The sequence below is a fragment of the Macaca thibetana genome, chromosome 6 (genome assembly GCF_024542745.1).
Source record: "Macaca thibetana thibetana isolate TM-01 chromosome 6, ASM2454274v1, whole genome shotgun sequence".
NCBI classification, from domain to species: Eukaryota; Metazoa; Chordata; class Mammalia; order Primates; family Cercopithecidae; genus Macaca; species Macaca thibetana.
Window position 1 is genome coordinate 43737808 of NC_065583.1, and position 14393 is coordinate 43752200.

General features: G+C 38.0%; 1 protein-coding gene across 17 annotated transcripts in view; it reads left to right on the plus strand.

Moving 5' to 3' along the window:
- FAM13B (family with sequence similarity 13 member B) overlaps positions 1-14393 on the plus strand; it is a 111354-nt gene that overhangs the window by 65370 nt on the left and 31591 nt on the right. For all 17 annotated transcript variants that reach the window (XM_050795590.1, XM_050795591.1, XM_050795594.1 and 14 more), the window contains 3 exons: positions 4700-4741; positions 5396-5551; positions 7949-8081. In XM_050795590.1, coding sequence (XP_050651547.1) covers positions 4700-4741; positions 5396-5551; positions 7949-8081 — 331 coding nt within the window. The remainder of the gene's footprint in view (positions 1-4699; positions 4742-5395; positions 5552-7948; positions 8082-14393) is intronic.

A 14393-nucleotide genomic window follows, 5' to 3' on the forward strand; every position in this document is an offset into this window, starting at 1 on the left:
GCTGCATGTCACTATGGCTCGTATCATTGTTGTAAAGTATCCTCTTGTATGATTATGCCACAATTATCCATTTTACTGTTGGTGGACAATTCAATTGTTTTTACTTTGTGACTATTATTAATAGTAGTATTATATATGTTCTTATACACATCTTCATGTGCATGCAGAGGAAGACATAACACCTGTCTTCAGTTTTAGTAAGTATTCCCTAATTATTCAAAGTACTTATTCCAGTTTACACCCCTACTAACCGTATGTGACAGTTGCTTCACATCCTTGCCAACACTGGCGTTAACTTATCTTGTGAGCATATAACAGTATTTCATTGTCACTTTAATAAGAGCCCTCCCCTTTTTCATATGTGTTTTGGCTGATTCCTACTTTTGTGAACTTTAGTCGTTCATTGAAGGCTTTTTTTTTTTTTTTTTTTTTTTTTTTTTTTTTTTTTTTGAGACAGAATTTTGCTCTCGTTGCCCAGGCTGGAGTGCAATGGCATGATCTTGACTCACCACAACCTCTTCCTCCCGGTTTCAAGTGATTCCCCTGCTTCAGCCTCCCAAGTAGCTGGGATTACAGGCATGTGCCACCACGCCTGGCTAATTTTTGTATTTTTGGTAGAGATGGGGTTTCTCCATGTTGGTCAGGCTGGCCTCGAACTCCCAACCTCAGGTGATCTGCCCCCCCTCGGCCTCCCAAAGTGCTGGGATTACAGGCATGAGCCACTGCACCTGACCTTTTTTTTTTTTTTTTATTTGTCAGGAGACTTAAAAAATATATATTATATTAAAAATAGGTTTTTAAAATTTTATTATTTTTCATTATGTAAAAAATAGTTCCTGGCTGAGCATGATGGCTCACACCTGTAATCTTAGCACTTGGGGAGGCTGAGGTGGGAGGATCACTTGAGCTCTGGAGTTTGAGACCAGCTGGGGCAAACCCTGCCTCTACAAAAAATACAAAAGTTAGCTAGGCATGTGCCTGTAGTCCCACCTACTTGGCCAACTGAAGCAGGAGAATCCCTTGAGATGGGGAGATGGAGGCTGTAGTGAGCTTTGTGCCACTGCACTCTAGCCTGGGTGACAAAGTGAGACCCTGTCTCAAAAAAAAGTTTCTAATTTTAATCAAATTTATCACTCTTTTCCTTCTGTGGTTAATGCTTTTTGTGTCATGTTTAAGAAATCTTTTCCTAAATAAACATTTCCACATTATCTTCTTACAGCTTTATTATTTTACCTTTCATGTTTAGATCTACAGTCTACCCAGAATTGATTTTCTCTCTCATGTGTGAGATCAGGGCCGAGTTAACTTTTTCAATATGGATACCAAATTGTATCAGCATTCATGTTTGAAAACACTGCCATTTCCCTGCTTTCTGTATACCACCTTTTGTTCTAAATCAAGTGTGTATGATGATTGTTTTTTTCTGTCTGCCTGTTTTTTTGTTTGAGTACCATACTATTTTATTTACTTTGGCTTTATGGTATTTGAGGTTTGGGATAAAGTACAGATCTCCAACAAAATAACACTGTCACTTCAGCAGATTCTGATACAAGTGGTCCATGGATGACATCCCTGCTCTAGAGATGCTCTAGAGCATCTCCATAAGAGAGCTCCCAAATTCTGGCTTAGTATATATGCCTTTGTTTATAGTTGTAAAAACACATTATTAAATGGAGCTATTTTGATACATAGTTGCACACATTGTTCATGCTTGCACATATAAAAACAATTTCTGGTATTTTCTAATCTTAATGAGCACCAATGATTTCACAATGGTCCATTGTATGTATCCTGGTCCATTTTATATATTTATTTGCTGATATTTCTTCCTTATAATTCTGCAAATATAGTAAAATGTTAATTATAGACTCTAAATGTTGGGGCTGTAGGTGTTCTTACACAGTTTATTTTCACTTTTCTGTATTTTTGAGAATTTTTATAATATTGGAAAAATGGTACAGAGAATACTTTATGGTATAAAATCCATCCTCCCCTTTTGTATCTACGATGGATTGTGGTAGATTTGATAAACCCTTTTTGATAGAGTCTCAGACTTTCTGAGTCAAAGTGCATACACATTTTTAGAGCTCTTTGAAATGCATTACTAAATAGATTTCTGTAAGAAATTTTTACTTGTTAACCTTCCCACTAGCAACATGCATGTCAGTTTCATAGCCTTTATCAATATTGACATCAGCAGAAATATAAATTTTATTCTAATCCTTGTTTATTTTTTTTGAGATGGGGGTCTTGCTATGTTGCTCAGGCTGGCCTCAAACTCCTGGGCTCAAGTGATCCTCCTGATTCAGCCTCCTGAGTAGCTGGGGCTTGAGGCATGAGCCATTGGCACTTGACTCTATAATCCTTATTTTAAACTTGTATATCTAGTTAGGTTGATTATTTTTCTTTTTGGTTAATTCTTTATGAAATATCTTGTATCCGTTTACCTGCTAGCATTTTATTGATAATCTAATCTGACAAAAAAGGGTGAGAAAATTCCTCTGGGAAAATGAGCAGATGACTAACAAGGGCAAATCTGAGAAAGAACAGAGAAGATATAAGCCCTACCAAGAATTAAAACATATAAAACTTTAGTAACAGACTGATGAAGTAAGTAGTTGGGAATTAGAGAGCTTCTTCAGAATTTGGTATAAGATACAGCAAAAGCTCACCAGAGATCACAAATTAAATGATTAAGAGTGTTCAATTTATAGTTCCCCACACCATTCAATATGCCACATTGTCAGTGGTTTATAATTAGATATTAAAAATAAAATGAATATTTTTCAGTGGGCAAGGAATCATCTAAGTTTAGTAGAGATTGCAAATATTACCAAGGAAAATAAAACAGATTGCACCACATAAAGATTTAATTTTTATAATTTAATAACAGCTGATAACCAAAATGTAAAAATATAAGCAATAGTTTATTAGAGCAAAATATCAGAAAAAGATCTAATATCCTAGTTGACGTTAAGACTCTTTAGGGAAGGCCTTATTTATCTTTTTACTTTCTGTTTTTTTCTACAGAAGTCAATAATTATTTAACTTTTAGCTCACAGGAAACTACTAGAAATAAACTGATGATGGCTACACTCTTCTTTGTGCCATGTTTTGGGGTTTTTCTCCCCAGCTTTTTTGGATTTCAGAAATGAAGTTCCAAAAAACTTTAGTTGTTTTATTTTTCTTTCTTTTTTTTGAGACAGGATGTCTTTCTGTCACCCAGGCAGGAGTGCAGTGGCACAATCACAGCTCACTGCAACTTCCCTGGGCTCAAGTGATCCTCCTGCCTCAGCCTCCCAAGTAGCTAGGACTACAGGCATGTGCCATCATGATGCCTGGCTGATTTTTAAATTTTTTTGTAGAGATGGGATCTCGCTATGTTGCCCAGGCTGGTCTCGAACTCCTGGTTTCAAGTGAACCTCCAGCTTTGGTCTCCCATAGTGCTGGGATTACAGGCATGAGCCACCACACCTAGCCAGAAAAATCTTTAAGTGTGAATATTGGTAAACACTTCCCTGGAGACGATCAGCATGAAGGCCTTTAGAACTAAAAATAATTCATTGGAAACTAGCATGATACTGGCAGTTAACAAAAATATTTTTATACATAGGAGGGGTTATGTGTGTCAGACCAAGAGGGCTTACTGTTGTCTGATAAAGCATTTGTTCACTTTGCTACTGAGAGACATGAAGATTGCTCAGTGAATGAATGGTAAATGATACTCATTTGGTTTCCTGCAGTGGATCCTGACAATACTAACTTGATATCGTTTGTTCTGCATGTTGGTTAGAGATTGTATTGCCACATTTTGGAGGATCTTCATAAAACTAATTTCCATTTAAAAAATGACGAGGTAGCTACAGATGTGGTGTTCAGGTCAAGAAGGCAGGGTCACTCCTCTCTATGGCTAAGTATTGACTGTGATGATGTGCTTAGGCACACAGTGCCATTTAAACATACCTTATCTTTTATCTGATAAATGATCTTTTAAAAATTACCTGTATTCACGAACAGCTAATACTACTGTTCACTTAAATCCAGTACAACTAATTTTCCCTCCAGTTTTGGAAATCGATCAGTTTTCCTCCAACTGAGCACCAGAGAAAGTAGTTGTCCCACTCTCACCACCACAAGTATATATATTTGGGGGTCTTTTTGTGTGAAAAATAGTTTATTTAGAAAATTAGATTCATCTTCTGTAAGAGGTGCTCATGCTGTGGTGTGTGTATTTTTGTTTTTAGTCACTTTTCTGTTATAGAAGACAGTAGAGCATCTTTGTTAATAGCAGGGTCTTTGGGGTACCCAACCCAGGGCCATATGCATTTGGCCAAGTTAATTAACATCTTTGAGCTTCACTTTTGTGGAAAGGGGGAAATAATTGTAACTCCTCGGGTACTGAAAGTTATTAAATGAGAGATAAATGCTTGTAATGCTCCTAGCTCATAATGAATTCTAACTTTTAAATTTTGGTCTTGTTAGTGATACGTTTTTCCAAATTTATTTTCTTTGGTTAATATTTGAAAGCTTTACCAACCAAATTTAGAAAATATTTCCAACTTGATACGTAACCAAGAATACAACACTTAGTATGTGCTCTCCTGGTTGTGTCAAGGTAGTGCAAATGTGGCAGATTCAGCACATTTTGTAGTACTGATTATTGAACGTTTTTATAGCTAATTTCTTTCTTTGATTACAGCACCCATATATCTCCCATCAGCATCCTACCAGCGTCTACAGAGTAAGTAGTGTATTTATAGAAGACATTTTTAAGATTTTAAGATACTACTAAGCTGTAGAAATGAAAATAATGTATTTATTGTGCTGACTTTAGAGGAAAGACTGTACACAGGCAGTAAACTAGTTTTTTATGTACTGTGATAGGAACAAATGAAGAAGAAACCCATTGCATTAATATACAAAATAAAGATGAGCTTTCTTCAGATGATTCTTTTGAATCCTCTGAAATAATTGAAAAATGTTCATAGAATATGTTTTTAAAAAGTAGACTTTACATAAAAAGTGTGAGCAATACTCATAGTTTCTTTCGTTTAGATGTTAGTAGATTATTTTGCTTTATAAGAATAGCTTTGAAAAGCCTTAATGAGTGGTTTTCTGTATAGTGAGGAGTGAATTATAGGGACAACTGATCATTCCCATCTCAGTAGTAATAGTGACATTATGGTTGATTTGTATATGATTGTTTGGGTAAATTTCACTTTTAAAACTTAAGCCAGTATCATGTATTCCTTTTATGTATTTCTTTTTACACTTCGGTTTACCCATTTAAGTACCATAATAGTTTTACTGGTCATAGGTTTTAGCATTTATGTCTGTGTCACCAGATGCCCAGTTAGAGTGACTGCTTCTTACTAAAATGTATTATGTTTTGTAGTATTTTAGAAAGAACAATTAGAGCAGCTGTGGAACAGCACCTTTTTGATCTGCAGAGCAGCATAGATCATGATCTTAAGAATTTACAACAGCAAAGTGTGGTGTGTAATAACGAAGCAGAAAGTATTCATTGTGATGGGGAAGGATCTAATAACCAGTAAGAAATACTTTATTGTTGTTTATTAAATGTTATAAAATTGTTTTATCTTAAAACTAATTCTACTTAAATAACAGGATCTCATCTTTCTTGGAGATTTCTGAAAGTCATTGTGAAAAGTGACTTTGTATATATACTTGTATATACATCCATAATTAACACTGAGTATCTCATAACTTTTTTTATAATGTATGTTTATTAAGTTCAACACAGGTTTTTTTTTTTTTTCTTCCCTGAACATCGAATGAAGTAACAAGCTTACTTTTAGGAATTATGTTGTATGAAAAATAACTTTAGGCCGGGCGCGGTGGCTCACGCCTGTAATCCCAGCACTTCGGGAGGCCGAGGCGGGCGGATCACAAGGTCAGGAGATCGAGACCACGGTGAAACCCCGTCTCTACTAAAAATACAAAAAATTAGCCGGGTGCGGTTGTGGGCGCCTGTAGTCCCAGCTACTCGGGAGGCTGAGGCAGGAGAATGGCGTGAACCCGGGAGGCGGAGCTTGCAGTGAGCCGAGATCGCGCCACTGCACTCCAGCCTGGGCGACAGAGCGAGACTCCGTCTCAAAAAAAAAAAAAAAAAAAAAAAAACAAAAAACAAAAAAAAAAAAAAGAAAAATAACTTTAAAAAATTAGACTGTGCAAGAGAGTGATCTAGACAGACAGTTGCAGGGGCAGCAGATTGATATCACTATTATGCATATAATCATTGAGTGAAATGGTGGGCAGAATCATCCTTTCTATTTAAATAGTTATCCCTTGCCACCAGCCTATCCCCTCCTTATACGCTTTTGTTAGGTTAGCTCTTAATACAGGTTGAACATCCCTAATGGAAAAATCCAAAATCTGACATGCTCCCAAATCCAAAACTTTGAGCACTGACATGATACTCAGAAGAAATGCTCATTTGAGCATTTTCGATTTTGGATTTTCAGATTAGGAATGCCAGTCTGGCACCTCTCTTTGGGATGTTGTGAGGGACTTTGTTGTTACGCTCTCTGAAAATTTTCATAAGCAAATGAATGGCTTTTAAAATAATTCATGAGCCAGTTGCTTGCTAACTGGCAATATTCCAAAATCTGAAAACAAACAAACAAAAACCAAATCTGAAACACTTCTGGTCCCAAGCGTTTCCGACAAGGAATACTCAACCTGTATTTAAATATGTATTAGTTAAAAGTACTTGTAATGCGTGATGTTGCTCCACTCTTCATCTGACCTGTTACCTTTAAATGAAGGAAAGCCTCTCTTTGTTTTCTGTTACTTCAGTCCTGTACTTCAGGATACCTGTGTGCCTCCCTCAGAGACCATGGTGCAGTGATTTCATGTTTTTCATATATCAGTTTTTTGCAGGGGGACAGATGAGAAAGATGTACCCAAATCTAGAAGATTTGTAGGAAGGTAAAGGAAAAAAAAAGATTATTGGGGAGTGATTTTTTTTTTAAAGACAGTTTTTAAAAGGGCTAACTAGAATAACTATCAAATATTAAATGAAAAATATAAATTGATGTGAGTACCAGTGGTGGAAATGTTTATTTTTGGAATACCATATAGTACAATTGCAAGCACCATGGATAACACTGCCAGGCAGTGCAGCTGTATTTGATGGCCTTGGTTTGTGTACTTTGAAGGCATGATTAGAATGTATACAGCTGGGAAAAGGTGGGAGAGGGAAAGAGAGGAAAAATAGAAAAATTGAAAAAGAAAAAAAAGCATGTATACAACTGGATCTATTGGGAGTATTTGGGCAGAATATGAAGGAAAAAATCAGTATCTAAAAGTTAGAAATAATGGGAAAATGTTTCAAAGGATGTAAGCAGATTTCTTGGAGTTTGTCCTTAGCTTAGCTAGGGATTCTGCAAACCTATACCCATTACTCGGATGATAGTCTTATCTTGGGGAACACATGTTCTATTGAGGGTAGTGGTATCATCTTTGGAAACAAAAACTGTAGCAGTGTTTTGGATATTCTAAACTGTGTAAGATGACAACTCTGCAGTAGGAAACTATTTCTGTTTTACTTGATAAGGTGTTGGACTTGTACTGGACTAGTACTGGACTTGTATTTGATCAGGACAGATATGTCATTATTATGTGAGAGTGTGCATTTACAAGGGAAATGATTATTTTGGAACATAAATTATTTTAAAAGCCATTTATTCGCTTATGAACATTTTTAGAGGGGATAACAAGGTCCCTCACAACATCCCAAGGAGATAAAAATGTAGCAGATTTAATAATCTGATTTAGCAAGACAAAAGTATGGATTTTTGTGAAGAGTTCACATTTTCTTTAACAAGTAAAAGTTTCAGATCATTATTCATATTTACTTATTTTAAAGTAAAGGCATTACACACTCAACATTTGGCCTGATCTAATTTTTAAACTTCATCCCTAGGGTTGATATTGCTGATGGTATTATTAATGCCAGTGAAAGTAACAGAGACTGTTCAGAACCTGTGGCTAGCACTAATTTAGACAATGAAGTTATGCAGCAAGATTGTGTATTTGATAATGAAGAAAATAACCAGGTAAGGAATGTCAAAAATATGTGTTAGATATACAACTTTGATTGCTTCATGTGTTTCTTTGATGCCAGAAGTTTTAGTTCAGTATTTTGCTGATACACTTAATTGTCTCAATTATAAATCCCCAAGAATATACATTCTCTCAGAGTTTAGGAAACATCACTGGGTAGAGAAATATAATACAACTTATTGACTGGGTGTCACTGGCGGCTCACGCCTGTAATCCCAGCACTTTGGGAGGCCAAGGCGGGCAGATCACAAGGTCAGGAGATTGAGACCATCCTGGCTAACACGGTAAAACCCCATCTCTACTAAAAATACAAAAAAATTAGCGGGGCGTGGTGGTAGGCTACCCGGGAGGCTGAGGCAGGAGAAAGGTGTGAACCCGGGAGGCAGAGCTTGCCGTGAGCCAAGATTGTGCCATTGCACTCTAGCCTGGGCGACAGAGTGAGACTCCATCTCAAAAAAACAACAAAAAAAACCCAAAAAAAAACTAAAAAAAAAGTTTCAACTTGTTTTAAATTATTTTCCTAGAAAGAAATTATGATGTCCGCTGAGGTAGCTAGGTGGTATTATGGTTGACTTTTGTTATTTTTAAGACAGCTTCTGTATTTCTTAGGAGTTTTGCTGAAGAACATGGTATAGGGGAGAACATATAATATTCTCATACAGTTCTTAGGATGGGATAGACCTCTGCAACAAAATACTGGTTAACAAGAGAAAAACAAGTTTTAAGACATGTATCCCTCATATACACATGGGAGATACTCGGGGGAAGTGAGTAAATCTCTCAGAGGTGGCTTAAATACCATCATGTCCTGAAACAAAGGAAAAAAGGGTGTTAGGGAGACCTAGTTGTAATGAGATGACCAGGAAAATCACTGTAAGCAAAGTTAATCTTTGCCCTGAAGATTGATAGTTTTTAGTGATTTGAAGTCATATTTCTTTTGCTCGTACAGAGAGGAGACACCCGTAGAAACGGAGATTTCTACTACAGGTGAAAATTCCTTTTATAAAAGGGTGACTTCTCTGTATTATCCTGTGTTTGCTATTTCTGAAAATAATAAACTAAAAATAATCCTTATGCCAAAGAGTAATAATTTGATGTGGCATGTTCTGAATCCTCACTGTTGGCATCCTTTCTTGATTAGCAAAAACCCAGGAACATTGTTGTAATAATGACTAAATTATTGTCACTGTCACATTTGTTAGTGTTAACTTTTTTTTAATATAATTGCCATTAAATGTAAAAAGCAGCATCTTTCTAAGACACTCAAAATGTAATTTTGATACTACTTTTAAAAATAAGATGCTAAATTAATAGATAAGGTGGGTTTCCTCAGTATATTTTCATTCTAAACCATACACTAAAGTAGGGCTCAAGAGGAATTTAGAGTAAGAAGACTTAGGCTTTGTATTCTGCCTTTGTTCAGTATCACTGGATTATCAATTTCTGCCTGTCTACCTAGTCATTCCCATCAGTTTAAAACATTTATACTGTTATTTCTTCCAAGTTAGAAAAATCCCTCTCTTGACTCCCCCCATTCTAGCTACATACACCCTGATTTCTCTGCTTCCCTTTATAAATAGAATTGCTGGAAGAATTGTCTGTGTCTCTTTTCTTTAACTCTTTTCCTCCAATTTTCTCCTAAATTCACTGCAGCTATCCTTTCCTCTGACCATTCATTCCTCTGAAATAGCTTTTGCAAGTCACCAGTGATGTCTGTTGAATGTTTTATTTGACCTAATAGCAAAGTTTGATTCAATTAATTACTCCCACTACCTTGATATACTTTTTTCACTTGGCATTCAGGATAGCTCATTCTCTCTCATTTTTCTTTTTTTCCCCTACACTGGCTGTTCTCTCATTCCCCTCTGCTGATTGCTCTTCCTCTTCTGAATCTCTTAAATTTGGAATGGCCCAGGGCCCATTTCTCAGATTGCTTATTTTTATTCACTTCCTCAGTAATCTTGTTTAGCCTAATGGCTCTAACTACCATCTATATGCTACTGATTCCCAAATTTGTATCTCCAGTCCAGACGTGTTTTGGAATTTTAGATTGCTGTATCCAACTAGGCACCCAGCATTTCCACTGGTGTATCTTTACCAAGCATCTGTTGAGTAGGAAAGATTTCTTTCCTTACCTGTCATTAGGTTCATAGCTGAGGCACCTGTAACAGAAGACATTAATAAGAGAAAAGCGTACACATTTATTTAATGTAAGTTTTACATGACATGAACACCTTCAGAAATCAAGACCCAAAGAAACAGACACACCTGTGTATTTTCATGCTTTGGTTTGATGAAAAGTGGACAGTGGTGTGGATGAATAATTAGACAAAGAGGATGATAAATGAAGGGCGGCTGATTAACAAAGGCCTTGTTTGTTGAGATTCTTTTCTGTGTCCCTGTGTATTCAGAGATAAGGGCATTCCTTTTGTCCAGGTGTAGGGTAGCTACTTCTGGAATGCAGGGTTTTTTTTGTTTGTTTGTTTGTTTGTTTTGAGATGCAGTTTTGCTCTTCTTGCCCAGGCTGCAGCAGTGGTGCAATCTCAGCTCACCGCAACCTCTCCCTCTCGTGTACAAGCAATTCTCCTGTCTCAGCCTCCTGAGTAGCTGGGATTACAGACGCCTGCCACCATGCCAGGCTAATTTTTTGTATTTTTAGTTGAGACAGAGTTTCACTATGTTGGCCAGGCTGGTCTCGAGCTCCTGACCTCAGGTGACCTGCCTGCCGTGGCCTCCCAAAGTGCTGGGATTACAGGCGTGAGCCACTGCACCCAGCCAAAGGTTTTATGACTTACTTCAGAAGAGAAGTCTGACTTTTTACTGTTTCTGTTGCCACCCTGCAGGTCCAAACTGCCATCATGTCACCTGGATTAATATTGCCTCCTAATTGATCTCATCTTTGTTTCTTGATGGTGTGTTCTCAACACAGAACCACAATGATCCTTTTAAGAGGAAAATTAGATAATGACACTTCTCTTCCTAAAACCTTCTAGTGCCATCTAGGTATCAAAATACAGCTGTAGGCACTACGGAATATTGGCTGTGATAGTCAGGATTGAGACAGCTAAATCTTAAGTCCTGTCTGGATTGCTTATTTGTGGATGTCTCCTTAGCTTACATTCTTACCTAGTCTTGCAGGTATTTCCTCAATTTTGCCAAATCTCCTCATCACTCTGTGTTTGTGGCAGGCCCTCCCACTTACCTACCTACTCTAGTCTGAACTTTTTGTCCTTTTTCCCTGCTTCCCTTTCCTCCCCACTTTTTTTTCCCCCGAGATGGGGTCTTCCTTTGTTGCCCAGGCTGGAGTGCGGTGGCACAGTCTCGGCACAGTACAGCCTCTGTCCCCTGGGTTCAAGCCATTCTCCTGCCTCAGCCTCCCAGGTAGCTGGGATTACAGGCATGCGCCACCAAGCCAGGCTAATTTTTGTATTTTTAGTAGAGATGGGGTTTCACAGTGTTGGCCAGGCTGGTCTCGATCTCCTGACCTCAAGTGATCTGCATGCCAGAATAGCATCTGGCACATAGTAAGCTAGTAAGCAACTTGGTAAATAATTCGTTGAATGAAATTGGTGTATCAGGCTGGGCGCAGTGGCTTACACCTGTAATCCTAGCACTTTGGGAGGCTGAGGCAGGTGGATTGCTTGAGCCCCAGGAGTTCAAGACCAGCCTGGGCAACATGGTGCAACCCCTCTCTATAAAAAATAAAAATTAACCAGGCATGGTGGCTCACGCCTGTAATCCCAGCACTTTGGGAGGCCGAGGTGGGTGGATCACCTGAGGTCAGGAGTTTGAGACCAGCCTGGCCAACATGGTGAAACCTCATCTCTACCAAAAAATACAAAAATTAGCTGGGTGTGGTGGCACATGCCTGTAGTCCCAGCTACTTGGGAGGCTGAGGCAGGAGAATTTCTTGAACTCGGAAAGAGGGGTTGCAGTTAGCCGAGATTATGCCACTGCACTCTGGCCTGGGCAAAAGAGTAAGACCCTGTCTCAAAAAAAAAAAAAAAAAAAAGTCTGAACTGTGAGCCCTAGGGAAGGAAGGAAAAATAGAGAAAATTCCAAAGGCGAAAATGATTAAATTTAGGTGCAAACTGGGGTAAGAAATACAGACACTAAGAGACTGGAAAAGAGGTCAGTGTTGCAGAACTGGAATATGAAGGTGGTTTATATGAAGCAGATGTTTAGGCCTTGAGCTGTGGCTGGTGGTGGGGGCTCATTTTGTCTGTGAGTGAATGCAGTAACTTGAATAAGAGAATAAATGGGGATTGAAGAAACCCTAGGGGAACCTCTGTATTCTAGCACTTTGGAGGAAAAAAAAGCAGCCATGACCATAGCAGTTGGGAATGTCAAAGAGGATGGGATTTTTTCCTGAGTCTGAAAGTTGGTCAAAATAGAGAGGTAAAAGGAGAAAAAAGGTGGTGGGAGGCAAAGGTACAAAAATAAGATGAGTAAGTTTAATTTTATTTGCTTACTAGGGGGGTTAAAAGTCTAATGAAATGGCTTTTTTTTCCTTTGCCTTTGCTGTTGAACAAAAAATTTAAGAATACCCAGGAACAATACATTTAATTCTGGTGAGGGTAAGTTAAGATAAGTGGTCTCAAATAGACATGGGAAGTATAAATTGCTATAAACTTCCTGGAAAACACATTAACAGTAAGAACAAAAGACCTTAAACCTTTGATCCAGAAATTTCAAAATCCAAGACTGTGTCCTAAGGAAATACATACAAATCAGGGGTGTATGCAAAGATTTTTCTACTAGAATTCTTATTGGGGGTTTATTTGCAGGAAAAAAAAATGGGAAACACAAAAAGTCCTAAATGGAAAGTGATTAGATAAATTATAGTATATCCATATACTAGGATATTGTTGAGTCATTTAAAATTATTTTAAAGGTCTGGGTAATAGTTGTGAGGTAAAGTTATTTAGAAGAAGAAAAAAAAAAAAACACCCAAGTGTAGATTACTAAAGCTAATGCAGTCCCAATTTCTTTGTGTGCATGCACTGCATGTGTGTGTGGCACACAGTCAAAAGGCCAAGTCAGAATATTCACAGTGGCCTTCTGGCTGATAGATTATGGATGATTTTACTTTTCTTCATATGTTCTTATATTTAGGTTTCCAACAGTTTCTCTCATTTATAATTAAATAATTTAAGCAAAAAATTCAAATTAAAATTTATTGGATTTAGTGATAGAAATTATTGGTAAAGAAAGAGGAGCTTTGGTAGGTAGAGGATTTCATGGTTGAGAATGAGTATCAGGTGAGTAGGTAGAAGCTGCAGTGTGTGGAATGCCTTTTGGACAAGTTTTGCTTTGAAATTAAAAGGAAGAGAAGGCCGGGAGCAGTGGCTCATGCCTGTAATCCCAGCACTTTGGGAGGCCGAGGCGGGCAGATCACGAAGTCAGGAGATGGAGACCATCCTGGCTAACATGGTGAAACCCCGTCTCTACTAAGAATACAAAAAATTAGCCAGGCGTGGTGGCAGGCGCCTATAGTCCCAGCTACTTAGGAGGCTGAAGCAGGAGAATGGCGTGAACCCAGGAGATCGTGCCACCGCACTCCAGCCTGGGCAAGAGAGCAAGACTCTGTCTCAAAAAAAAAAAAAGGAAAGAGAAAAGTTGAGCAGTCTGGTTGTGGAAGAGATATCGCCCCCCGCCCCCCCACTTCTGCTTTCTTGATACAGGATGGAGATTTGAGCATGTCAGTAGGAATCAGTCACTAGATAGGGAGAGACTGAAAAATGTCAGAAAGAAAAAATAACCCAGGGTAGTTAGGGGAACACTGCATAGAGGGGATTGGGAGTGAGAAGTGGAAGGAGGGTGATTCAGCGTGCAAGTTGAGTGACTATTCCTAAATAGGAAAAGCTACTTTTAATCTTCAGTAAAAGGGGATATATAGAATATTTTTTAAGTGAGAGGTGTTTTGGGGACTTAATTCAGATGGTTTTGACCATTTTAAAATGAAATGCATTTGCAGAGGGTGAGGAGTCAGGAATTGGGTTTGGATCTGAAGAAATAGGTAAAGTTTTGCAAGAGTCTCTGTGGAGAGAAATCAGATAGAACTGAGTCACCAGATATTTGAGAACCAGTGGAGGTCTAGCTGAAGTTTGATGACATGAACTTGTAGTGAGCCAACTAGGAAGGTATGTTAAATGACACATTTTCTTGTAGCATCTGCTGTCTGGAGGACAGAAAGCTGGTCATAAACTAGACCACATTGGTAAAGGCATTGACAAATTAGCTTTGAAATAGTTAGCCTGGGTACAGAGTACATGTTGAGTGGATTAGAAATTTAGAATGAAGTT